General features: G+C 28.4%; 1 protein-coding gene and 2 non-coding genes across 25 annotated transcripts; 2 read left to right on the top strand and 1 right to left on the bottom strand.

Moving 5' to 3' along the window:
* Positions 1 to 1,179: 1,179 nt before the first annotated feature.
* Positions 1,180 to 5,911, top strand: LOC112710689 (uncharacterized). Of its 23 annotated transcripts, none has more exons than XM_072202754.1 (10): positions 1,180 to 1,603; positions 2,313 to 2,410; positions 2,586 to 2,702; positions 2,812 to 2,887; positions 3,408 to 3,468; positions 3,693 to 3,741; positions 3,946 to 4,015; positions 4,407 to 4,648; positions 4,732 to 4,854; positions 5,496 to 5,911. In XM_072202754.1, the coding sequence occupies exons 8-10, from the start codon at positions 4,440 to 4,442 to the stop codon at positions 5,554 to 5,556; spliced, it is 393 nt and encodes a 130-aa protein (XP_072058855.1). In that variant the 5' UTR covers positions 1,180 to 1,603; positions 2,313 to 2,410; positions 2,586 to 2,702; positions 2,812 to 2,887; positions 3,408 to 3,468; positions 3,693 to 3,741; positions 3,946 to 4,015; positions 4,407 to 4,439; the 3' UTR covers positions 5,557 to 5,911. The 23 variants fall into 23 exon arrangements, 20 of the variants coding, with proteins under 20 accessions (XP_072058855.1, XP_072058859.1, XP_072058863.1 ...); XM_072202758.1 differs by having other exon boundaries at positions 3,408 to 3,470; positions 3,946 to 4,002; XM_072202762.1 differs by having other exon boundaries at positions 3,408 to 3,470; positions 3,946 to 4,160.
* A 3,685-nt stretch (positions 5,912 to 9,596) lies between these two features.
* TRNAI-UAU (transfer RNA isoleucine (anticodon UAU)) lies at positions 9,597 to 9,670 on the top strand. Its single transcript has one exon. It is a non-coding gene; the product is annotated as a tRNA-Ile (tRNA).
* An 11,337-nt stretch (positions 9,671 to 21,007) lies between these two features.
* LOC112710688 (uncharacterized) lies at positions 21,008 to 26,270 on the bottom strand. Its single transcript, XR_003156954.3, has 6 exons — positions 25,765 to 26,270; positions 24,865 to 24,997; positions 24,099 to 24,184; positions 22,947 to 23,072; positions 22,748 to 22,831; positions 21,008 to 21,210 (listed from the first exon to the last, which is right to left on the bottom strand). It is a non-coding gene; the product is annotated as an uncharacterized protein (transcript).
* Between the last annotated feature and the right edge of the window lie 1,000 nt (positions 26,271 to 27,270).

The following is a 27,270-nucleotide window of genomic DNA, read 5'->3' as shown; positions in this document are numbered from 1 at the left end:
ATATTTTTATTATTTATAATTATTAATATAATATAAATGCTGTTAAATATGCATAAATAAAATATCAAATATTTTTATTAATTATAATATAATTATTTTTTATGATTATATGATACTTATTAGTAATATTTTTTAATAAATACATATAGTATATAATAATATAATAAATATAAACTAATTAGTCAGTTATTAAAATAAAAAGTAGTTACTTTAATATAAAAATAAAATTAAAAAATCTTTATTATAAAAAAGTAAAACTTTAAATAATTATTTAATAATAACCGAATTATAACTTGTTGATTATAATTTGTTGAAATTTGATTATTTTTAAAATATTAGTAAAAATATGTATTTTAAATTTTAATTTTAAATTTTTTATTATTTATATTTTTTATTTATATAGGATCAATTTTACCAATTCAACTAATGACTCATCGATTAAACCAATAATTTAATCGGTTCAATTTTGACAATTATATAATATTCTTTTTAGTACATGTATAAAGTTTAAATAGGTTTAAACTGAACTCAAATCCTTAAAAAATTCGAATCATCAATTGCGTGCTTGCATAAATGTATTATTTAAAAGGGCAATTCACTATAAAAGAACATAACAATAAGAGCAATATGTGACTCAAAATAGAACACATTTTCATTTCTCATAATAATTATGATATTTGCTAATAATTTCTTTTTGAAAAATAATTAAAAATATAATAAATATAAACTATTTAATAAATTATTTAAATTAAAAAATAAACAATTAATTTAATAAAAAAAGCTAAAAAGAGACACTTAAATGACGTTGTCTAATTATATATCATAGATATAATAATTAAGACATGCTATTTGCGAAAGGTTAATGGATATACTTATATATTACTACTTGGTGTTTATGAAAAGTTTAACACAATACATATCACTCTCACCGTAAATGAATGATTTTATAATAAATAATAGTAGCTAAATTGAGAGAAAATATTGTCTTACTCACTACTAGAAAATAGCAGATTACAGACGGATTTTTTCGACAGAATTTTACTGTCGAAAATACCGACGGATTTTCGACAGATTTTCCGTCAGTAAAAAATAAAACAAATTTTCACAAAATTTACCGATAGATTTTAACATCCCTCGGTAACTTTGTCGATAAAATTGAAATTGAAATTTGAAACTATCACCAATAACAAAATCCCTCTGTAACATCTAATAAATCCCTCGCTAATTTAAAATAAGTTAAACCCTTATGAACACACCATGATGAAACTTCATTCAACACAAATCACCGTTCATCTTCTCCTATCCTTCCTTTAAGCTTGCTCTTCTCCTCTCTCTTTGATTCGAGTTGAAAATAGGGCAAGTGTGACTTCTCCGTCGTTTCTGCTTTGTCGCCACACGCGTCGCACGAGCTCCTTCTGTCACTGCTCGCTTGCACGAGCTCCCTCCGCCGCCGCTCGCTCACATAAGCTCCCTCCTCTGCTGCTCGCGTTGCACGAGCTCCCTCTGCCGCCTCTCAGCTTATGTCTCTCTCTGTCTCGCGCCATCCATCCTCGCCGTTCACAGCCTCGTCGAGTCATCGTGTCACCAGATCTGAAACCTACATGTACCTCTTTATCTATTTTAGATTCTGGAATTGCTATTAAGCTATATTTTTTTGTTGAATTCAAATGTTCATACATTATTGTTGCATCTAAAACTCGATCTGTTTGTGGTTTAGATTTTTGTTCTTGAATCTTCTTCAAGGTTCGAATTTGGTTTTGAAAGTAGCTCCATTAATTGTTATGGCTAAAACTTTTGCGTTGAAGATAATGTATTGTGCCTTCTGCAGTTCTGCTTCTGAGGTAAGATGGAGAGATTACCATAGTCTTAAATTGGAAAAAGGAATTGGAAGATTTGTTGTTTGAATTTTACATTTGAAGGAACTATAAATACCAGTTCATGAAATGCAATATGCTAAGTACATAGATTGAAATTACTCTGTGACTGATTAGAATGAGATTAACAGCAATAATTTTGTACCCTATCAATATCGTAAACCATCTCATAAATCTGATTACTCTGGAAAATATCAGTTGATGTTAATAAACTATGTTCTTTGGTTCAGCTTGCTCTAGGTGCTGTAAATTCAGAGGTTCTTCTTAGAATATATGAGCTTTAAAATATTTACATGATTTTCATATGCAGTAATGTGCTGTTTTTCAGGCCTGTTTGTTAATTAGTCTCAATGGATAATTAGATAGATATATGTGCTCAATGTTGTGTTTGTGTAGACGAGGTGTTTGATCTAATGACTGAACTGCTTTTTGAAATAGGTGTTTGATCTAATGACTGAACTGATTTCATTATCCCTAGCCCTAGCCTTGTCCTTTCCCTGTTGCTGCTGCAGAGAACTGAGTTTCTAAATTCTAAGGTATGAATTTTGTATATTCCTATAATTTGTGAAATCTGAAACATAACAATTTCTATGATTGTGATATAGAATAAATTCGTTTATGAGCTATATATCTGAATTGCTGAGATTTTTTATCTGAAATTTGCATGCATGTTCTTGTTCCTTCCTGTTCTTGTTATGACTGGTGATTTAGGTCATAAACACACTAAAGAGGGATCAAACCAACCACCATGACTTAACCTCACCCATTCACAGGTGTGAGGGAGTGGAATACAAAAACCAGCTTCTTATTGTTCTCAACATGAACAAGGTTAGTATATTAGTTATGAGTAATGAGCAGCTTAGAATAGATTAGATTAGTAGTAACTGGTGATGCAATGAATGCAGATTAATTAATTAATTGCAATGCATGTGTACAGGAGAAGGTGTACTTTTTGGCTTGCTAAGAGGCATCTTTCAGAACTCATTACTAACTGGTCTATATATGATAATAAGGTGCTTATATTGAATGTATCAAATTTGAACTAAGTTTTATGATCTTACATTCTTCAGTGCTTAGTAAACAGTTTTACAATTATTTATTTCTTACCAAAGTTTCTTTTTCGGCTATTAATAAGATATATGTCTACATGTGTTGAAGAATAGCTAAATTGATTTAGTGTTCAATAAGAACAGCTACTGTGACTATTTGAGCCTCAGAGGGTCGAAGAGGACCCAATTTGATTGAGGTAATGCAAGAGAGAAACTTTTGGATTCTATTGAAAATTTGAAACTGGACTCAATTGTACTGGGAAGCAGGGGACTTAGCACAATCCGAAGATGTGTATTTATTTATTTATTTATTTATTTATTTATTTATTTATTTATTTATTTATTTTTGGGTACAATTCCCTGTTTTTGGTATAATTCCCTGTTTCTGATTTATGCCATATATACAGTTATGTCATGGAGTAGTTATCCCACCTTAGGTGGTAACATTAACCCTTTATCTTTTGGGTCTTATTACAAGTAACAGAAGAAGCTCAATCTGTAGATGCTAGCTAGTGCACTATCAGTGTCATTGAGCCAAATACTTGGTGTGAGTTTGTTTTGACAAATGATAGTTGATTTATAGATCACAATGATTATTTTGCTGTTTAATCTTTGTTACCAATAATTTAAGAATCGATATCAATCTTGTAATATCTACGTGAATGACTGATCTTCTTGTAGGAAGATGTATGTATAACCTTTGATAATTATTAATATATAAAAAGAATTAGGTGCTTATGGATAACTAAGTTTTTGATGATATGAACAGTGTGGATACTGGGGGTTCTAGTGATGGAAGTGATGGCAATACTGTGGGGGTGAGAACTTGCTTGCAATTAGCAATTTTTTCATGCATTTGGTTGACCATGTTGCCAATGGTTTATTTTTCTTTTTAAATTGATTTCACAAAATTAAAGATTAAATTATGATATTTTTCGTCTTATGTTCAGGCTAATCAATTCACATATGATTGTGTTTTACATTTTTCATCCATTTGATTTATTTTTGTACTTTGTTTTCAGAAATTCTATATTGAAGCTATGAAAACTGAAAAGATTATATGACACTTGCATCTGGAGGTTAGTGATACTGGTATGCCACTTGCCTCCATTGGCATTCTTGTTGGTTGTGAGAATTTCATGCATATGTTTTGGTTGCTGCTGCTAGTTCTCGTAATCCTACTCTAGTTAGTGCTTTGACTAGGCTACAGAGGTGTGTATTTAGTGGCAGCTGGGAGGTATATATCTCCTATGGTTTCCCTTTTATTACCTGTTTATTACCCCTCAAATTTGACTTTATTTTCTAAATGGTATTGTACATTTGTACTAACATCATGAAAAAGAATGATTTATTTTTATAGCTTAGTGTTGGTTGGCCTTCCCAAATTATTAGTCTGATACTCTGATTCAATTCTATGAATCTTCACTAAATGATTATTCATTTTGTTGTGTAACTTAAATATTCTTGTTAAATGGATGTGCAGATTCGAATTATTGCTGCTCAGGCTCTTACAACAATGGCAATCAGATCTGGTGAACCTTTCAAGTTACAGATTTATGAGTTTCTGCACACTTTGGCACAAAGTGATCTGCAGTCACAGTTCTCAGACATACATCTCAAGAATGGAGAAGATCAAGGAGATAGCGGTACAGGCCTTGGAGTTTTATTAAGTCCAATGATAAAAGTTTTGGATGAGATGTACAGAGCGCAAGATGATTTGATCAAGTGAGAACCATATCTTAATTTTGTGCTTGCTTCAGTTTTACTGATGCTGATTAATAATGCTTTTGAACTGTGGTTTTGAATAGGAAAATACGCAATCATGACAATGCTAAGAAAGAGTGGACTGATGATGAATTGAAGAAACTATATGAAACCCACGAAAGGCTGCTGGACCTTGTTTCATTGTTTTGCTATGTTCCAAGAACAAAGTAAGTATCTTCCTTTGGGTCCAATAAGGTACTAAATTGTTTACAGTGCACTCTCTAACGGGTTGATCGTACATTTTTCTTGTCACAATGGTAGCCCCTTCGTTTTTGTAGGCAGTGGAGTTTCGGTTTTCTAGTGTCTTCCACTTTTGGTCTTGCTCATTTAAAACTTCAAATCCTGAGTTTATAAATTATCATTGTTGGTTGTGAGAATGTAGTGGATTCTATGCAATTTTTCTTTATGATGAATGATTCCTCTATTTGTTAACCCAGCTGACTTACGTAGGGATTAAAATCAGAATTGGAGAAAGCTTCCCTGCTTTGGGCCGTAGTGCTATCTACTTGAAAGATATGATATTTCTTAGATTTTGGCTTTTTGTTTACTTTAGTCTACACCGCATGAATGTGATCTCAGAATGAGTACATTTTAATGTAGCATGATGTAGCCTCCATTGTATTAGGGTGTAGTTGTATTTTCCCTTGGTATATGATAGTGCATCTCTTGGTTGAGCTTCATTTCTTCGTTGCTAATTGCTATTTGCTCAGCTAGCTAATCTTTATGTGGTTTGTTATTTTGCATATTATTAATTTAAAGATATCAATTTTCATTTTGTTGATCACTTATCTGAGTTTATTAATGATAGGGTCTATGTTCTCACTTTGGGTATTTTTATTGAGGAACAAAAAAGTAAAGTTTTCTTGTGAGGAAAGCAGTGATGAAGAAGAAGAAGCAGCAGCAGAAAGAGCAAGTGAAGTGAATTTTGCAGATGAGATAAGTGGAATTAACACAAGACCTCCTTCACCAACTTCATCTATTAATTATTAGAGCAAAAAAAATTGTTCAAATAAGTTAGGAAATTGAATAGGAATTGCTTGCAATATAGGTCTTTTAATTTACTAGTATGAGGAAATCATTTAGAGTCCTTTGGATACTCATTAACAACTTTTAATTTACTCAATAGACTTTGTTGATGTATGTTTGTTACTTATTATTATAGTTGATGTATCAATACACTTTGTTTATATTTTTAATTATATTGACTTGCTTGTTTATAGTAAATTTTTTTTAGTTTGATAATACGTTGAATTTGTTTATTTTTGAAATATTATAAATATTTGAATACAAATTAGATAAAAATTTGTATTAAATTTATATTTATTTTGTATAAAAACAAGTTTATTTTGTAATTGGAAAAATAAAAAAAATTCTATTTTACCTTACTGACGGATTTATAGACGGATTTTTTGTCTGTAATAAGAGTGTGAGATGATTTTTCAAAGTTCAAATTACAGACAGAAAATCTGTCAGAAAATTCGTCTGTAATTACAGACAAAAAATCCGTCTGAAAATTCGTCTGTAATTACAGATGAAAAATCCGTCTGAAAATCCGTCTGTAATTACAGACGAAAAATCTGTCGGAAAATCCGTCTGTAATTACAGACAAAAAATCTGTCGAAAAATCCGTCTGTAATTACAGACGGAAAATCCGTCGAAAAGTTCGTCGTTTTCGGAAAATGGATGGAGAATTTACAGAGGAAAAATCCGTCGGTAACTGGTAAAAATCTGTCTGTAATTTTCCGACGAAAAAAAATCCGTCGGTAAATAATTTCCGACGAAGCTTTTACAGAGGGACAAAATCTGTCGGTAATTTCGTCGGTAACTAAAAATCTGTCTGTAATAAAGGCTAAATCTGTCTGTATTAATCCATTTTCTAGTTGTGACTATACTTGTATTATATTTTAAATATACTAGCCAAGTAGCCAACACATTTTATGGTCCATGATTCACTAATATTTAATAAAGTATGAAAAATTAAACCATTTTAACATATATTTAATGAACTTATGTTTGAAATAAGTTAGTTATTTATACAGTTTAAGTAATTTTTAAAATTTTATAATGAAAATATGAATTTAAATTTTTGATAAGTAATTATTAATTTTTGAAAATGTCCATAAGACAAACGATAATTATTGTGATTGAAATTCATTATTTTACTTACACATATTTTCTTTTGATAATTTTAAATTTTCTTATGAGATCGTGTGGTTAGAGTCTCACTTTCTATAGACTTATTCTTTTCACGATGGACGAGGTAGTTTATGAGATTTTCTTCTGTACATCTGGTTCTATATATAGTTATAGTTTTTCTCCTCGCTTTTATTCTTATATTTTTATAAGAGGGATAGAAATCGTGATTGTAATAATATGTATGCATATAATATTTATAGTTAGTTGTATAAGAAGTCTTTTATATATAAAGTGCTGTGATTTGTAAAGTGCTGTGATTTGTATGTGTGTTTTTCAAAAAAAAAAGGTATTTTCGGTTTTATTTTTCAAAAAAATAGCGATACGATTTTAAGTTAAAGACTTTTATTTTATAATAAATATATGAAAATCGTCGTAATATCCTCGCTATTAGAGTAGCACAGTTAGAAGTGTGACATTCTAATAATAAAGATGTTACAAGAATTATCAATTTCGTAATTAAAAGGGATTATATTTTTCTAAAATAAAAAATTAATAAAATAAAAAATAAAATTCCAATCAAATTTAAATCAAGATAGGAAAATTCACACATTATAAACTAAAAATTCATTAGTAATAATTGAGTTCTTCATTTTTTCACTTTGAAGAATTTTTTATAAGAATCAAGAATACAGATTCCTGTAAAACCAAACCACCCCCGCGGGGGCCGGACCTTTATACACTCAAAAATATAATCAACATTTTGCTTATTTTAATACTAAACGCTAGTTTCCTCACACACGTGGAAATGGTTTTTTTTTTTTTTCTAACAACTTCTACGGAATATAAATCATTATCATTTTCCATATCTAATTTTGTTACTAATAAATTTCGATTCATCTTATTAATACACGTTGGAGTTTTATGAAGTGAATGATTTGAGGACTAACAATAGTAAATGATAACATAGCCCTTTTATGTCTATTAGAAGAAAGATTTTCAGAAAAGATCGAGTTGTAAGGTTATTGTAAACTTTGTTTTTTAAAGAAAAAAAATATATATTAGTAATGTTAATATGTTAAATTTGGAAATGGTTAAACTCTGAGGCTTTGTGATTGTGGCTAATGATATTTAGATAAACAATTACAATATAGCCACTAAGAGTCTAAGACTTAAGTAAAAAGGTTTAATTATTTGAAAGAATTGGAGATTATAGTTAAGTAATATTAGGAGTTATTAAGTTGATGATTTTACATTATAGTTACTTAGGGATATTCAAATCCAAATAGATTTAAATTAAACCGTTTATCTAATTTAATTTAAATTAAAAATTAATTAAAATCATACTAATTAAAATTTATTGAATTCTATTTTTTGTAAATTGTATAAATTAGATCAGATTTTAGATTTACTTTTTAAAATCGATCAAATCTAATCTAAACCACATAATATACTATAATAATATTATTTTATTATTATATTTATAATCTTATTTATAATATATTCAATTATTTATTATACATTTTTATATTATTTATGTATTATTATTATTTAATAAATATTTTATGTTTAAAATAAAATTTATTTATTTTAACAAATTTATAATTTTATTTCTATTGTTATGTTATTGTTAGTTTTTTAAAATATTGTTAAGATTTTGTTATATATATATATATATATATATATAATTTTTTGAATTTACAAAACTGCAAATCTAATACAATCCAAACTTCTTAAAATTGAATCGGATTTGATCAGATTTTTTTAAAAAATCATTCGATTTAAATTAACTACACCGTAAGTAAAATCAATACTCGAATTAGATGAATTTTAAACTCAGTCGATTTAAATCACACTGCTAATGCCCCCAATTATAGTTGTGTAAGATAAGAACTCTTAAATTCTTAAAATGTGTCATCCGCGTATGTATCTAAGCTATTAATTTAAATTTATTGAGTAATAAATTTTTGGATGGTGGTTGCGAGAAATGTAATAGCCAAGTTTATATAGAAACTTCATATTTTAGTAACTTTAAGATAAATAATGATGGGATGCAATAGTTTTCTTTTTTATATATTTTTTTGCTTAGGACATTTGATATGATGATGATATAAATCTTTGTTTAACTATGATGACTTATATGGCTATTGATTAGTAGTAATAATTAGATTTTTTTTTTGGGGTTGATATCTAAGCATACATTATTTTATTTGTCATTCATTTCAAACTCATAAACTATATTTTGCTCAAGTATAATTTTTTTATGTATTACTTACATTTGTTGCCTTATTATTGGGTAGTTGCATTTTTTATTTTTAAGAGTGAAAAATCTTTTATTTTCTTTTAAATACATCTAATGAAAGCTAAAAGATATTATTATTTTTGTCTCTCAATACATAACTGTGTTGTATGTAGTGTAAAATTAAGTGAAATAGATATAACACAAGAACATTAGAATAATCTCAAATCTTTAAAGATACACTGGATCACCACACACATATACAAGACATGATGAATTTTGTAAGTAATCATCATAGATTCTGAGTCTTTATGATGTTATTACTGTGAAATACTTTATAAATTAACATTTGTATGTAAGCACATGAATGTAAATAAAAAGGGTTTATTCCCGTGCAAATAGAACTAGTGTGTGTATGTAAGTATATAAGGTTTGGTAAATTTTCATTTTTTATTGACAAAAGTAATTATTTGGCAGTATACGTCCAATAAAAAGATACACGTTAACAAAAAGCTAATTAATAAACATATATATCAAGGTCCCGTAGCTCAGTTGGTTAGAGCGTTGGTCTTATGAGCCGAAGGTCGTGGGTTCGAGCCCCGCCGGGACCAAGATTTTTGAGCAATACTTCACTTCTCAAACATAATAAGTTAGTCTGAATGTCATAATTCTACTAACACAATTATTTATATTGAACATCTATACATAAATTAAATTGAATTACAAAAAACCTGAGAAAATATAAGGGATTGATTGATTTTTAAAGTTATTTTTTGTTTCTATTTCTTATTTTTAAAGTAGCTTTCATTTTAAACTTTTATATTAAAATAATCACTTGCATTCATAATAAAGAGACGCAGTAATTTAAGAAAATAAGCAAAGCTAAGTGCACTTGTTATATTTCCATAGTCACACTTAAATAAAAAAAAAGAAGATTGCTATAATTCATATCTCAAAAAAGTGATAACCATCAAACGATTTCTAATCGAATTATATATAATGTAACATGTAGTATAAATTTGTCTTTGTTTTCTAACAAGATAATTTGGCATTTGGTCTAAATTAAGAACCTTGTTTTTAAAATATAAACATAAAATATTATTATATTATTAAAAAAAAGTGAACACTCACTTTCATATTAAAAGAGTGCATAGAATACAGAAGTCATTCATTGCAAGAAGAAAAAGAAGAAGAAGAAAAAAGAAAGAAGAAGAAAGATCCTTTTAATAATTAATATATATACTCTCAGTGTATTTTTTTTTTTTGGACTTGTACTCTCAGTTTTAATATGTTTTTGAGCAATCCTCTATTAAAAATAGTTTTAAAAAATGGCCCAAAACCATTAGCACAAAATACACGCAGCCCAACGTTTTAGTAGAAAAATCTAACGTAGGCCCTTCCCAAGAGGCCTAACCTGTCCCGTCAGTACTCAACCCAATTTGCAACAGGTAGGATAAGGTGCCGCGTGGTAGGGTTTTTGTGCGGATCGAATATATGTTATATACTTATATAAAATTATGTTTTAAATGAATATTGAACCAAAAATCTCTTAACCAAATACAAAAGATCTTTAACTACTAAAAGAAAATCATGAATTGATAATTTAATATATTTTTCTTATATAAAAGTCAATTCTATTTTAAATTATCATCAAATTATATAATAATATTACATTTTTTTGTAATATACAGGTAAAATCGAATGTCTGCGAATTGGATTTAAACTCTATCCTATCTTACTTATTGCCATTTGTATAGGTGACATAATCTACTACCCACAAAGAACTGTACAAGAGTTCAAAACTTCAAATTCTGAGCAAGTTAAAAAAGTAAAGTTAATGTGTGTGTATGTGTGTATTGTGTAAAACAAACGAAAATAAAAAAGTCACAATGCAAAAATCTCTCTTATTTGAAAATCAAGCTTTCCAAGCCCCGTAATTTGTAGGTACCACTCACATTCTTAGAAAGAGTTCCTAAAGATTGATTATGAACTCTTTTACTGCATCGAGTCTTTACAGATATCTAATGTCCAAATTCATATCTTATGCATAAAGTCCAAATATTCCAGTTACAACAGCAACTGTAAAACAATCGTTCTATATATAAAAATTCAGTTATTCACATCCACAACGTGCTTTTGTCCATCAAGCGCGCGTGATGATTCAATTTACAGTGAGAAGGGCAGTAAATTTCTAGTTACTGCTGAGCTGTTTTCCATAACTACTTAATTGTTTTGGAAACTTATGGGTAGGGTTAAAAAAGGGTGCAAGACTAGGCACAAGAAGTCGCAAACCCAATTAATTTCTCTGTCCAAGTCTCAGATTTTTTTATAGAACCGTACCTTCTGCTATGAACATCATCTTTGGTTAGTTGAGCCGTTCATAAATTCCCCAACGGTAATAGTAAATCTTCATAAAAACTCAGTAATTACTTATGGTACGGCCCTTGTGCTACACAGTATATGATTTTGACTTGGAGCTACAATAACAATATTACCCTCAAGCGAAGCGCCCCAATGTGCTCCCTGAACTAAGGACAAGAAAGGAACTTAGTTTATTTATTATGTTATATAACTTGACACCTGTGGCTGGCTGGAATCATGGACTTCAATGTACTACTAGCTCGTAGTAATTCTTCAAACAAGAATTTCCCATTAAGTTTCAATGTTTCATATCTTTATGTCCGTTTACATGATAGCGAGTGATACCTTGATAGAAAAGATTGTTATTTAACACAAACCTTGTTTTTACTACTATAATGACATTCTTCTTGACATTATATTCATAAATATGAAATCAATAATAACATAAATTTTACACTTATTCTTTAAACAATTACATATTTCAACACCCATGTCTAATAAATTATACATAATAATTTTTGAGTAATTATCTAAATCAGTCCCCAAATATTATAAAAACAGACATTTTAATTTCGAAAAAAACTAATACACAAAAATATTTCCAAAGTTTTATTTTGGTAGATAAATTAATCTTTAGTTTATTTTTCGGCAAAATAATTACTCAAATCAGTTTCTAAAAATTTTAAAAGCGGACATTTTAATCCATAAAAAAATTAATACACAAATCAATTTCTAAAATTTTTTCCGTGTATCCCATTCATAAAAAAAAAGTAAAATAAAATTATTATTATTATTATTGTTATTATTAATCACACAATTATACTGTACCATAATTTTTTATATTTTTTGGACAAAAGCGATATTAAATTTATTTATTAGATTTTTATGTATATATTTATGATATAAAAATACTTTTTTCATATATATATATATATATATATTCACTCAATAATAATAATAATAATAATAATAATAAAATTATTAAAAATTATTTTACAAAAAATTTAAAATAAAAAATATTTAATATTTTGTATTTAATATAATCAAAAGATGTCCTATTTTAAAAAATATGTTTATATCAAAAGAAAGAGTAATTACCCAAATCAGTTCCAAAGATTTTAAAAACGGATATTTTAGTCTCCCAAAAAAATTAATATATAGATTAATCTCCAATATTTTACTCCAATAGACAAATCAGTCCCCAATCTATTTTTTAGCAAAGTAATTATCTAAATTAGTCCCAAAAAATTTTAAAAACGCACATTTTAGTTCAAAAAAAAATTAATATATGAATCAATCCCTAACGTTTTTTTCTTGATAGGCATAACAGTCCTCCATCCATTTTACTTTTCCTATATCTCAAGCTTTATTATTATTAGCTTAGCTTTGTGCATGTGGACGATGACACTAGCATATTAATACACTCTTTTTGTTGGAAACAAATGAGGTGAATAACGATGCTTTGAAATCCAAATTAAAATATTTTCTTTTAATACAAACATATTTTTTAAAATAGGACAACTTTTGATTATATTAAATACAAAAATATCAAATAATTTCAACCTTAAATTTTTTTTATAAAATAATCTCTAATACTTGTAATATTATTATTATTATTATTATTATTATTATTATTATTATTATTATTATTATTATTGAATGACTACATATATGTACTTTTTATATTTTTTATGCAAAAATTATTTTTATAATATAAATACATACACAAAAATCTAATGAATAAATTTATTATTATTTTTGTCTAAAAATATAAAAAATTATGGTATAATAATAATAATAATAATAATTTTATGTTATTTTATTTTTATGGAGGGAGATTGTTATGTCGGACGGAAAAACGTTGGAGATTGATGTGTATGTTAATTTTTTTTGAACTAAAATTCTCGCTTTTAAAATTTTTGGAAATTGATTTATCCACTGAAATAAAATCTTGAGAATGTTTTTGTGTATTAATTTTTTTGAACTAAAATATCTACTTTTAAAATTCTTGGAAACAAATTTGACAGAGTGAAAATATTTTAATTTGTATTTTAAAATAAAATAGATGAAAAATTATTATATCTGAATAAAAAAAATTAAGAATTGATCTGTATATTAATTTTTATTAAAAACTAAAATTTCTATTTTTAAAATTCTTAAAATTGATTTGAGTAATTACTCATAATTTTTTTATGATATCTCTTAGTTGGACACTAGTTGGTTCTATAAAACAACATTTCTGTTAAATAATTTCAAACTTAACATGCCACTTAAAATGTTAACCAGGACCACAGCATTGAAGACAAAGGCCTAAAGAGAGTTGTAGTCCTATAAAATGGGAGGAATGCATGTCTAACACTCCCATGCTCTCTACATCTCATATAACAATCACTCTCCGTACAAAACAGAAGAAAAACCATCAGTGCTTTACAATAATTAAAAAAAAAATGGGTCAGAGAGTGACCAAGTTGATGGCGGTGATTTTGGCCATTATCATGGTGGTGGTGCTTGCTTCAGAAGTTGAAGGAGGAAGAAAACTCAAAGGTGACAAGGGAATAATGAAGAAGGACGATGAGAATATGGATCAGCCTCAGAACTTCGTTGGAGGCATGGGTGCGATTTTACCAAGCCCTAATGGTTATACTTTTACTGGTGTTGGGTTTGGTCCTAATGGGTTTTGCACTTTCCCTGGGGGCTGCACTCCAACAACACTACCCACCATCACTAATCCTCCTCCTGCTTTTCGTCTTAGGGTGCCGCCGCCACCCCATATATAGAGAAGCAGAAGGTTAGGGTTTGTTTGGTTTGATGAATTCTTTTTTGTTTTTATTTTCAGTGTTTTTCTGTTTTTATAATTTTGTTATTTCACTATTTTTTTTTACAAAATGATAAAAACAGATAACACTTGAACATAAAATCAAAAAATAAAAATACAAACCAAACACTACGTGTCTTTGTTCTAGTATTTTAGACTTCTAGTATTTTTAAGCTTTTAATTTAGGATGTGTGTGGTTTATGTTTTGGTATAGTCTGATTTCCAGAGTCATGTTAGTTTTTTGTCTGGTTTTTATATGGCTGGTGTATGCCTGAATGTCGTTACAGGATAATTATATTGCAGACTTTCTATGCATACTATATTGTGGTGTAATATCTGAGATCCTATTAGAAGCATGCAATGTCTCAAGCTCCTGTCTCTTTTGTTAATAAGTTTTTAATTTTATTTCGTAGATAACGATTGAGTTACTTTAATTAATTAATTGATAAGCCTAGTATTTAATTTGTATCGCTGCGATATGATTACTACGTATGTGCATTCCCTGGTTCTATTTTACTGCCCGTTCAAGCTGATCGCAGAAACTCAGACCATTAATTTGGTTAATAATGCAAAATATATATGGATATGGAATAACATCAAAATATGGAATAACATGAAAAAAAAAAACAAAAACAAACAAACAAACGGAATTAAATGAAACTAGCTCACCCAAAATAATAATGCTAGAGAAATAAAAAAAATAGTCAGAATTTGTCTTATTTAGCCTTCATTCATTGTCGCAATTACAATTAATGAAAACTAAATAAAATAAGTTATAGCTTGTTTTGGCTATTTTTTTTATTACCAAATATTTTCGCACCCAAAATACCACAAAACAGAGCTACCCTATGCTACCTATATCTCCACCAACAAATGACCTTGTCATGACGATCAAAAGGTGAAAATGAAAAACATGAGTCTTGAACGTGGTTTAAATTTGAGCTCATTCAATCGTTAACAAATCTGTGTGATAAGAAAAATGTTTAGTAAAAAAAAAAAAATCAATCAAAAACAGCTATAACTTACCTTATTTAATATTTATTAATTATTACAACAATTAATAAATGTTAAATAAAACAATTTTTAACTGTTTTTTTTGTATCCCACGCATTATCCATGTGATAATCGGTTTTTAGAAATAATTTTGTATTTATGCAAAAATACTTTTTCTCTCGCTTGTTCTCACTGCCTGTTGGTTTTTAATCAATTGCCTCTTTTAAACCCCAACTAACCCTAAAAGATTCCACTCTCAAATAATAATAATCATGGACTTAGACACAAATGTTTGTGTTTTTTTAGTAATTTTATATGACTAACAAAATTTATTATCTTTGTCAATTTTAAATAGAAAATTATTAGAAGATTATTAGAATTTATTATTTTTATCTATTAATTAGTCATTAATATTTAAAAATATGAGTTAAAATATGTTGTTAGATTGCTAAACTAAAAAATTTGGATTGATAACTAAGAGTAATAGCAAAAAAAAAATAAATTTTGATGATCTTTTAATATTTATTTTTTAGATATTAAAAATTAAATTTTAAACCATTCAGTTCTAATAATATAAAAATAAAGTATTAATTCAAAATATTAGTATTAATATTGATAAAAAATATTAAACTATTAGGTTTTTTTTTTTTTCCATTTAAAAGGGAGCCCAAGCAAACATGTATGCATCCAAAGTAAAATGTAGCAGTAAATTAGCAAATGAATTAAGAACGAAACATGCTTTTAAACTGTTCATTTATATGAATTTTGAGCACGTAAAAGATTCTTACAAGTTGCTGACCGAAATAACATCAACTACTTAAATCAATTTGGCATCCTTGTATATGAGATTATTTTTCAGATGCAATAAGGTTGTTTACTGGGCATAGAAAGAAAAACACACGTGCGAGAACTACATATTAATGAATAAATTCGTAGAATTAAGTGGCTTTCAATCATCATGTCATAATCTAGCTCAAGGGATTAAGAATCTATCTTTGATAGATATGCAACCTATATTACATACAAGTTCATTATATAAGTTTCACACCTTTTTCAAAAACATGAACTTTGGGTAATTTATAAAGATAAATAGTAAAATTAGTCCCTAAAAAATTATTTAATTTATTTTTTAAATTAATTTTTGAAATTTTTTTTAATTTATCTTTCAAAGTTTTTAAATTAGTCATTATAGTTCTTCTGTCACTTAGCTTCTATTACTAACGACGTCAAAATTTATTAATGTGATACATTAAGTAATACCACAATATATACTTAATAGTTCTAATTGACGACTAACCTGATAAATTTATAAAATTAGATCAAATCGATTCCGAATTGAGAGATTCCAATGTCTCAAGTTCTCTCCTCAATTAGATTTTGATTTGATCTAATTTTATAAACTTATTATGCTAATAGTCAATTAAAATTATTATGTTTGTGTTATAGGTTAAAATACCATATTAACAAATTTTAATACTGTCAATCAAAAAAATATCAGAAGAATTAATACGATTAATTTAAAATCTTTAAAAGATGAATTTGAATAAAAGAAAATTTAAAAACTAATTTAATAAATAAATAATTTTTTAGAGACGAATTTGACTATTTATGCTGTTTAAAAGTTTAAAGCATCTTTTATCTCTAGAGTTAATGTAAGGAGCTGAGTTAGATGGACTATAAAAAAATTTTTTATAATAAACAATATTAGTAACGCGCATGCGATAAAAAATGATGCCAAAATTATTTTAAAAAAAATTATAGGATAAAGTATATTTTTTATTTCTGAAATTAAGTAAAAAATTTTTAAAATGTACAAAAATTATGCTTGATTTGCCTGTGTTGAGGAATTGTTCTTACGAAATTGTTATTGAATCGATCTTAAATTTTTTAAAAAATTAACTATTAAGGATATATTTGATGCAAATAAAAAATTTTTGAAATAAAATTAAAATAAAATAAAATTTAGAAGTATTTTTAAAATTTTTATTAAATTTCAAGAACAAAAAAATATATTTTACCAAAAATTATAATGATTATATTGATGTCTAAGTCATCTATAATATTAATTAATAATATTTAATTATTTAGTTTGCTGTTGATAACGAAATCGGTAGCATGAAATAATAGTTATATTAGATTAATTTTAAAGATTATATTTAATAATATATTATATAATTTTCTACTATCTAATTATTAAATCTATATTTAAAATACCAAACTATTCTAATATAATGAAAAATAAATTGGTAATTTCGTATAGTATATTCAGGAGTTCGGGGCAACTGATTTAATCTATTATTACACAATTCAAATGTTAAATCATCAACTAAATAATTCTTAAAGTATTATTCTTATTATTCTTTACCTGCAAGTCATTTTTTGATATAAATCTATACAAATTATTTATATTTATGTGCATATATTTTTTTTAATATTGTTATTGCACATTTTTCTTCTTTTTTATTTTTCTCTTTTATTATTGTCATCACTAACACCACCTCCTCCTTTTTTTCCTTTTTTTTCATTGGAATTTTTTCTCCTCCTTTCTTTTCCTCCTTCTTCTCTATCATCAGTTATCTCATTGTTGAAGATAATTAATAATTCAAGTTTAGATTGGCAATTGAACCAGAATGAAATTTATTATTGTTTTAAATCCAATCAAGTAGATAAGGTGTGGTTCGATTCTAGTTAATGTTTCCGTTAGTAGTTTATGATTCTGTAGAAGAATAATATTTTTGTTTGTGAAAATTGTTGTTCATCATTGATGGTTTGAATTGAATGTAATCTAAAGGTTTTGTATTAGAGAAAATATTTTTTTGTATTTGCAACAAATTTAAGTGTAACGTGAAGATATTTGGGTGTAACACGAACATATTTTAGTGTATTATTTAAGAATTTTTTATGTATGTGTATTAATGATAAGTTCTTCATAATTCTAAACTCTTCTTCTCCCTCCTCCTCATCTTCTGCTGCTGGTGCTTCTTCTTTTTCAACATCATTATCATCATCTTCTTTTTTTTAATTCATATTTTTTTCGTTTTATCTTCTCAAGTTTCTTTTTGTTTTATTCTCTTAACAAGAATAAAACAAAAAAATCAGACAAAGAAGAAGAAAAAACACATAATGGTACAAAATTATTTGGAAGATAATGAACTTACATTTATTCAACTAAAAGAAAGAAAGAAATAAGAAAAAAAAAGAAGAAGCAAAAAAATACAGCATTAAAGGAAACATTTTTCTGTATTTTCAGTAAATTTGGGTGTAATACGAAAATATTTGGGTGTAACAGATATTTGAATGTATTGTTTAAGAATTTTCGATGTATATGTGTTGTTAAATTCTGCATAATTTAAAACTCTTCCTCTTCCTAGCTTATCCTCAACTTCTACTTCTTCTTCCTTTTTTTTCTATTTATCTTTTGCTTTTTGTTTTATTTTCTCAAGTTTCTTCTTGTTTTACTCTCTTAACAAGAATAAAAACAAAAAAAATCAAATAAAGAAGAAGAAGAAACACATAATGTTGCAAAATTACTTAGAAGATGATGAACTTACATTTATTCAACTAAAAAAAGAAAAAATCAAAAAAAAAAATACAGTATTAGAAGAAATATTTTTCTGTATTTGCAGCAAGTTTAGGTGTAACACGAAGATATTTGGGTGTAATACAAAGATATTTGAGTGTATTATTTAAAAATTTTCGGTATATGTGTGTTAATAAGTTCTGCATAATTCAAAACTCTTCATATTCCTCCTCCTCATCTTCTGCTGCTTCTTCTTCTTCTTCTTCTTCATCTTCTTATTTTATATTCTCATAATTCTTTTTGAGAGGAAAAATCAAATTAAAAAAATACATAATGTTGTAAAATTAATAGAAAGACGAGGAAGAAAAAAATGCAGCAACAATAACAATAATAAAAAAATAATGATGAAGATGAAACACGCAAAAAAAAGAGGAGAAACACAAAGAAAAAGGAGAGGAAAAAGGAAGAGGAGGATGAGGAGGAGAAACACGGAATACAAAGAGAAATAACGTGATTTTTACGCGCGCTTTACGTAAATAGATTTTGTTGGATTAATGTTAACTTATATAATTTTTATGTCAAAAAAATTTATATGTGTAGCAATACTCATTCTTAAATTTAGTCGACTGTAATTCCTGCTTTTTTTTCAATAGTTAAATCATTTGATTTAAATATTCGTGACTACACTATAGGGATTTAGATCCTCTAAAGTTTGAATTTTACTTTAGAAAATAAAGTGTGATCTCTCACTATTAATTTCATAGGTGGGATAAAAAATAAATATAAAAAAATATTCAAAAGTAGAAAATTACATTTTACTCTTTAAAGTAAAATTTAAACTTTAGAGGATCTAAATCCACACTATAGATACTAATACTAATATCATTAACTTCAAATAAACACAGCTTATAAATTGAATTGTTCTCAAATTTAACATGTTAATATTAAAAATACATTTTATTCCTCTATGATAAAATCTTATAATAAGAATAATCTGAAAACTCACTTTCTAGAAAACGCTTTCTAATCATCATCATCGCGTCATCTTGACAAAGAGGCAGAAATTGTTCCACTTACATTTGTCATTATAATAGGTTGCTAGCATATTTTTACGTGTAGAAAGTTTGTTGCCTTGTACACGAGAGTCATGGTATAGTGTTAGATGAATAAGTATTGTTAGTAATGATTTGATTATTAAAAATACTTGGTTGCTCAAAATCGGATATTATAAACACTTATAAAAATATTAATAAATGATTTATTATCAAATAAACCCAAAGTAGTAATTGTTATGTTGGGTAACCAGAGATTAATGGATTGGATTCTCGGTAAGTTAGCCCAATCGTTTGAGGAGGGAAGTCTTCGAGCGGGTTCGCGCCACTGTGGCCTCCGTCCGACTTGTGAGCGTGAGAGAATGGAAGTGGTACCTGCAAAGACACTCCGATGTCTAAGTCAGCAAGGGTGTGAGCAGGTCTAAAGAGTATTGAGACTTAGAGATACCTGAGAGGTGTCAATGTATTTATAGTTGTGAACCAATAACCACCACTACAACATTTTCAGGTTGAGGCAACATTTAAAAAGTGTTGCCTAAAGACTGACAAAAGGTTGTTTTTGATCTATGACAACACTTTTGGACCTAAGGCAACGTTTTTGGGCAGCGTTGCATATGCGGCCGTTGCCTTAGATCAAGACAACACTTTTTGGTTTCAAAAGCGTTGCTTTTGAGAGCAACAAAAGCAACATTTGGTAAGTGTTGCTTTTGGTTAAAAAACAACAACACTTCAAAGGTATCTTTGAGACAACACTTTTGCAATGTTGTTTTTTCTCATATTTTGACCACTACTAAAAAATATTGCCTATTTGCAATAAAATTCAACCCTTTTATGTGTTGCTTATAACTTTGAATTTGCAATACTTTAAAGTGTTGCCTATTAGTTTTGAATATGCAACCCTTTAAAGTATTGCCTTTTCTTTAGGATATGCAACCTATACAAGTGTTGTCTTTTCTTTTAGATATGCAACCTATACAAGTGTTGCTTTTTCTTTTGGATATACAACTATATAAATGTTGTCTAATATTCAAAATATACAACTAATAAAAGGGTTGCCTTTTTTATAAAAATAAAAAATATTTTTGTAATAAAAATACAAAAAATTAAAATTTACAATAAAATTTTTTGTTTATACATGTGTAATTATTTTAATTAATAAATAAATTTGTGCACAATAGAAAAAAAATTATAAAAGAGACAAAATAACTAATAATAAAATTCTAATTAAAATAGATATTAAAAAGTTCAATTAGTATTTCAAATACATGTTCATCAATAATTCTCAACAAAATAATAAAATTATTGTCTAACAATAATTGTCATAACAAAATAGTAATTAATATTTATCAAAAAGATGTCAATCTACTTGCATATTTTATATCCATGCTTGACTTGTCCCATATGCTAAATCTGCAAATAATACACAATAAAAAATAAGCAACTTATCGTTAAAACTGAAAAATTATAATAAAAATTTCTTTATGATATTAAATACTATAGATATAAAAGCAATAAATAGGTCTAAAAAACTCCTTCTAATGTGGCCAAGTTATAGGACGAAAGGATTCCTTGAAACAAAAAAAATATATTCAGACACACAATCAATGCAAGAAATATATTCAGACACACAATCAATGCAAAAAATGCAAGCTTCGATGGTATTGTTAGCAATGCGACTTATGTTTCATAAACAGAGGAAATAATGCAAACTTCGATGATATTGTTAGCAATGCGACTTATGTTTCATAAACAGAGGAAATAAAGAAAAAATGGTATTATCTCACGTAATTGATCGACTCATTTCAACTATAATAATGTGAGAAACTATAGAGTTTAGATCTTATCATGTTAAATTATTTTTCTTTCAATTTTTTCATTATATATTTAATTCTTCTCACTTGAATACATGATGATATTATATAATAAAGTTTCATCATTAAAAAAAACTGTACAAACAAAAACGTGTATTTGCATTAACATTATGATGAGTTGCAAGCTGAATCTTAATTTCATGTACATACAAAGAAATTTTATCACATAGGTGAAGCTAGCTACCTACAAAGTTGTGGTCTCAAGGCATCTCTCAAAGACACCATATACATGCATTGGCTTTAAATATGAGGATATGTGTTTGCGAGCTGATATATTGGAAGACAAAGGAGAATAGAAAAAAAATGAACCAAAACTTGCAAACATTTTCCAAAGAAATAAACCCCACGCACTATGGTTTCCCTTTCCCAAGTAATGAGCTATGTAATTCAATGCCATTGTGGTTCCTTGAAGGACCTGAAGGTGGGAATGGCACCGCTTTTGGCAAGAATCCAAAGAGACTTTGAGGCAATAATGCTTGAGACTTTGCCACTATTAGGCTTCATTTTGAAAACTTGAGTTTGTCTAGAACCATAAGAGATCTATTAAAAGGGTACTCTCATTAACCAACACTCCCCCAGTGGTTTCCATAGGTGATTCATAAATCTCGAGTAATCATGGTAGAAGATCCCACTTTTTTGTGAAACAAAGTGAGAATGGATTGCTGAGATCAAAGAGCCACTGAATAATTTCATACTTAATACAAACTATAAGCCTATAGCTCATACTTTTCATCCATATTTACAATTCATAGGAAGATCACATTGTTAATGAGTTAACAACATGACAAGAGTGGAGAAGAATATCTATATTGGAAAACCAAAATTTCCTTGTTCCCACGGGATTAGATCCAAAGCAGGGTATCTAAGTCTAACCATTGAACAACATTTTCCACCATTAATAAGATTTATTCATGAGAAAAGAAAGGTAAACCAGTAACTCTAATAAAAATTGTTATTGTTGTTATTAATCAACCATATTTATCAACGTCAAAAATAAATTAGCCACAGCATCCCAATTTGCCAGTCAAAGAAAGATTCTTTACAACAATATCCTGATTTTTAGCCATTTAACTTACTTGAAAATAGATCATTCTTTATCAAATCTGGGAAAAGAAAGGCAGCTACCAGTCCAGTTCCAAAGACAACTATATATGCTGTAACTGCAATTATGAAAAACACAGGCCATTAATCAGATATGAATAAAAGAAATTAAATTTTAAAAGTATGTATAAATAATTATAGACTCTACAATTTTAGAAACGAATTTGATCAAACCTGTAGCAGTCTTAACATTCAAAAACAGGGCAGCCACCAGAAATGCGAAGGCAATTTGTAAGTTTACATAGATAAAATAAAACACAAATTGGATTCCATAGTTATTCTCTCTGAAGAAATGGAATCCTGAAAAGGAAAATTAAATATCATCAGTATTAAAGAGAATTTTATTAGATAACCACTAAACAAAAGAAAGTCTTCATCAATTGACAATATTAATCTGCTATTGCCTAGTGCTATAAGATCCATAAGTAAATAACCTGTAACTAATTGGACTAAAGTATGTAATTTATGAACCTTAAATTATTGCGTTGACTCAATAAAATACCAGGCATAGTAGTAACCATATTAAGTGAAATGCAGTTCACAAGCAGGGTTAATGTGATATCTTCTTAATTTATAAAGACAATAATACAATACAAGAAACAAAGAAATTCCCTTGAACCTGATATTACATTACCCGAAAAAAAAAAACTTGAAGTGTTACTTAAATCAGAATTTTTGGTTCAAATTTACTCAATCTCAAATGAATAGGCGAATATCAATGTTTTTATATTAAAGTAGTTTCACAGTCAAATTGGAAAGAAAAAATGTCATTGTTACACATTAGCTGTTATGGTCCCACATTTAACATGAAAATTTGATCGGCTAAGTTTATCCAAAACATACAATATTGAAAAAAATAAATAATAGAAAAAAATCAAGAAGTGAAAGAATGTACAAAAATCCAAGTAGGTGTATTGATATAAGCAAAAGGAATATAACAAGAAGGTTTGACATGTGTGGTAAAATCTTTTGGCAGCTTGTTAATGAAGAAACTGCTGCAGAAGAAAAAAGAAATTAAAAAAAAGAGGGAATATTAATTTAGGATTGTTGAAAAAGAGTTTCAAGAAGATAAGAGAGGCTCATAAAAAATCTGAAACAAAATAATGCAACACAACATGCTTCTCATCTCAGAATTATGTTTATTGTTTACTTGTGCACCATCTGTCATTTCCTCAAATCTGAATCTGAAAATCTCACTATTTTCAGCTCTTTTTAATTTTAATTTTAATTTTTTAATTAAACAATCAGTATTTTGTTACATAAAAAAGTACAAAAGAATAACATAAACATATAAAAGCAAATAAGTATAAGATAAAAATATCTTACGAGGTCATGCCGCAACAATTTGCTATATATGCACAATTTGCACTTAGTGTTCACCAAAGATCCGTAAATATTTTTTTATCAATCTCCTTCAAGAAAAAAAAAACCAGAGATTAGTATAACAGAAATAAATAAAAAAACACACAATAAAATGACCACAACGACTTTTATATATATTCTCTCTTTGATGGTTGAGGAAATTATTATAAGCATATATGTGTCAAACACTTTATGCTCGCCAGAGAGTTTAATTTCATGTCACATGGATGGGATTTGAAGATAGCATTCATTCATTCATATCTTTTCAAAATTATATTAAACCTTAGCTTATTAATAAACATTAGAGTAATTTCAAAATTATATCTCATGTCTGTATCATGGCTGAGAGAAAAAGAAGACAGCGACCACTATTTCTGGCTTGAAGAAGGTACCTACCTAATTATCCCATCACTTACTCAATTTCAACCTACCTATTCCTATAATTCATTTTATTACTCCTCCTCTTCGCCTAAATCAAATCAGATATATATATACATGCATCACTGTTAATTGTTTTACCGAAATTGGAAACAAAGAGAACCAAACTGCACTAAAAATTTTAATCAATATAGCTGCTTGTTCATTTGGAAGAAAGATCATAAAATATACTTGATCCTGTTATCTTAGGCTCTCAGCATTGAACGAATCTAAATCTTTTACTATACTATACGAGATCTTAGTTGTTTTATATAATCATTGATTACTTTCCCTTTACCGATTACATTCTCACCTTGTAGTGATGTGTTTCTTGGGAATGATCGATGATTTTTAGTTGTTTTGTAGGCCTCCGAGAGAGTTGCCACTGTAGCTTGTGCAGCAGAATATGCAACCTTTGATCCAACCAAAACTGACAGAAAAACAGCCTGCAAATTTGAATAAGACACGTTACACAGTTAAATAAAGATTCTAAAGAAATTATTTTGTGAAGCACATAGGCAATTCAATACTGGCAGAAAAGTAATAAATGTTATTTAAGTTAATCATCATCCCCCTCCTTCACAAGCTCCCTCCCCTAGCCATAACCCTCCATATACTCCAATAGTTCACCAGGAACACCAAGATCATCATCTTCTCCATATGTACCAACACCAATTTCTCAACCACCTTATCATACTCCAACTCCACCACAAGCTCCTTCCCCTGCTCATAACAACCATGACCTAATTCTCCATATGTTTCATCACCAATTTCTCAAGCTCCTTCGCCTGCTACCCACAACAACCATCACCCAAACCCTCTAAAAACACCATCACCACTTTCCTACCCTCCCTATAGTGCTGCTGCTCCAACACCAACATCATCACAACCACCATACAATACTTCCCCTGTTTAATATAAGAAACTATTTATTTGTACTTAGAGAAAAACAAAAGATAAAAGAAAGAGTAACCAATGACTGAGACAATATAACAAACAAAAAGAGCGCAAAGCTGAATAACAAGCTTAGTGATAAATATAACAAACATAAGGCATAAGGAACAAATATAAAGTGAAATAATTCTCAAACAATTCAAATTCAAAGTAACAACAGGAATGCTATTTGCGTGACCTAAACTTGTCAATGGGATGAATATGTAAACAGGTGCTAAAATAGAGCAAAAAAAAAAAAGAACAGTAGAATCATCAATACCTGCAGAAGAATGCCAAAAACGAGAATCTCACAAAAAACACGAGCAGTGATAATCGAACAGTGACTGGCAGTGATGAATGCGAGCAGAGAGGATCGAAGCTCGACGAAAAGAGAAGTAGGGATTGAAGCTCAACAAGCAGATGATCGAATCTCAATGAGTAGAGAATCGAAGCTCAACGAGGAGAGAAGCAAAGGATTGAAGCACATTGACGAGCAGAGAAGATCGAAGCACATTCACGAGAAGAAAAAATCGAAGCTCATTAGCGAGCAGAGATTGAGATCGAAGCTCAATAAAGAAATGCGCGTCATCATTGAATGGATTGAAGAACAACAGAGGAACGAAACATTTGGAATGGATCGAGGATTTTGTGATTTTGTTAGGGTTGTGGTTTTAGGAACGTAACATTTTGGAATAGATTGGGGTTTTCTTCTCCCTCTTTGTCTCTTTCTCTGCACAATATAATTTATTTTTGTTTTTTAAAAAATATTAAAAAATTTTAAGCAACACTTTAAACGTGAAGTCTAAAATAAATCTAAAGGCAACTTTTAAAAAAATTAATATATTATTTTTATAATAGTTATTTTTGTATATTTAATATAGTAATATTTGATAAGTGTAATATATAAATATTATAAATGTTGTTTGTTTAATTTATTAAAGCAACGTTTTTTATATGTTTTTTAAATTGATCAAAAATAACACTTATTAATAAGGTGTTGTATTAGCTTTATTTTTTTGCAATAAATTTTAAGTGATGCTTTTAACCACTTTAGACAATACTTTTTAAGGGTTATTTATTACACATGTTGCAATAGCTCAAAAATGTTGTAGTGCACCATTGGAGTAGTTCCACCTTTTAAGGTGGATAACCGTCCCTTTATCTTAGGGAGGTTACGATATGGCTCCTAGAAGTGGATTGAGAGATTTTAGGGGGCAGTTATTATATGCCAGCTAATCTCTGCTTTCGACTTCGTTAGGGCAAGTTGTGGGGAGCACCGACTACTTAGAGGAAGGTCGGTATATTGTGAGGCTCAACCTTGTGGGTTGGGCCTGTCGTTTGGACCTGGACCTTAGCGTTAGGCCAGGGTATGGACAGTGCCCCTACTCGAGCCCAATTCCTTTTAAGAGTTGGGGTCAAGTATTATAACTCGGGACCATAGCCGACCTGATAGGGAACCGACGTGATTTTTCAGAACCAACATATTTTTGAAAGCTTTCAACAGTCGCGTCTAATCAAACGTCGCGTCTCTTAGAGGTTTGAGTATTTATACGCGGGGGCGGTTACCTTGGTAACGGTGCAACTTCTTAAATGGTTGCGTCGTTTTACCTTTATGCCCCTAACGTACTTATAAATACTTTTCCCTCTCTTTCCTTGTTTCGTTTTTGAAAACTTTCTCACTTACATACTCTGTTCCGAAAAGAAAGTTTCCTTTTTCTTCGATCAACTGCTGTAGCACCTCCGACCCTTCGAAAGTAAAGGTCAGTTTTTTTTCTCTTTTTGTTTC

This window comes from Arachis hypogaea, chromosome 9, assembly GCF_003086295.3.
Source record: "Arachis hypogaea cultivar Tifrunner chromosome 9, arahy.Tifrunner.gnm2.J5K5, whole genome shotgun sequence".
Classification (NCBI taxonomy): Eukaryota; Viridiplantae; Streptophyta; class Magnoliopsida; order Fabales; family Fabaceae; genus Arachis; species Arachis hypogaea.
Note: the sequence above shows the minus strand (reverse complement) of the source record. Positions and strands in the feature narration are given on the sequence as shown.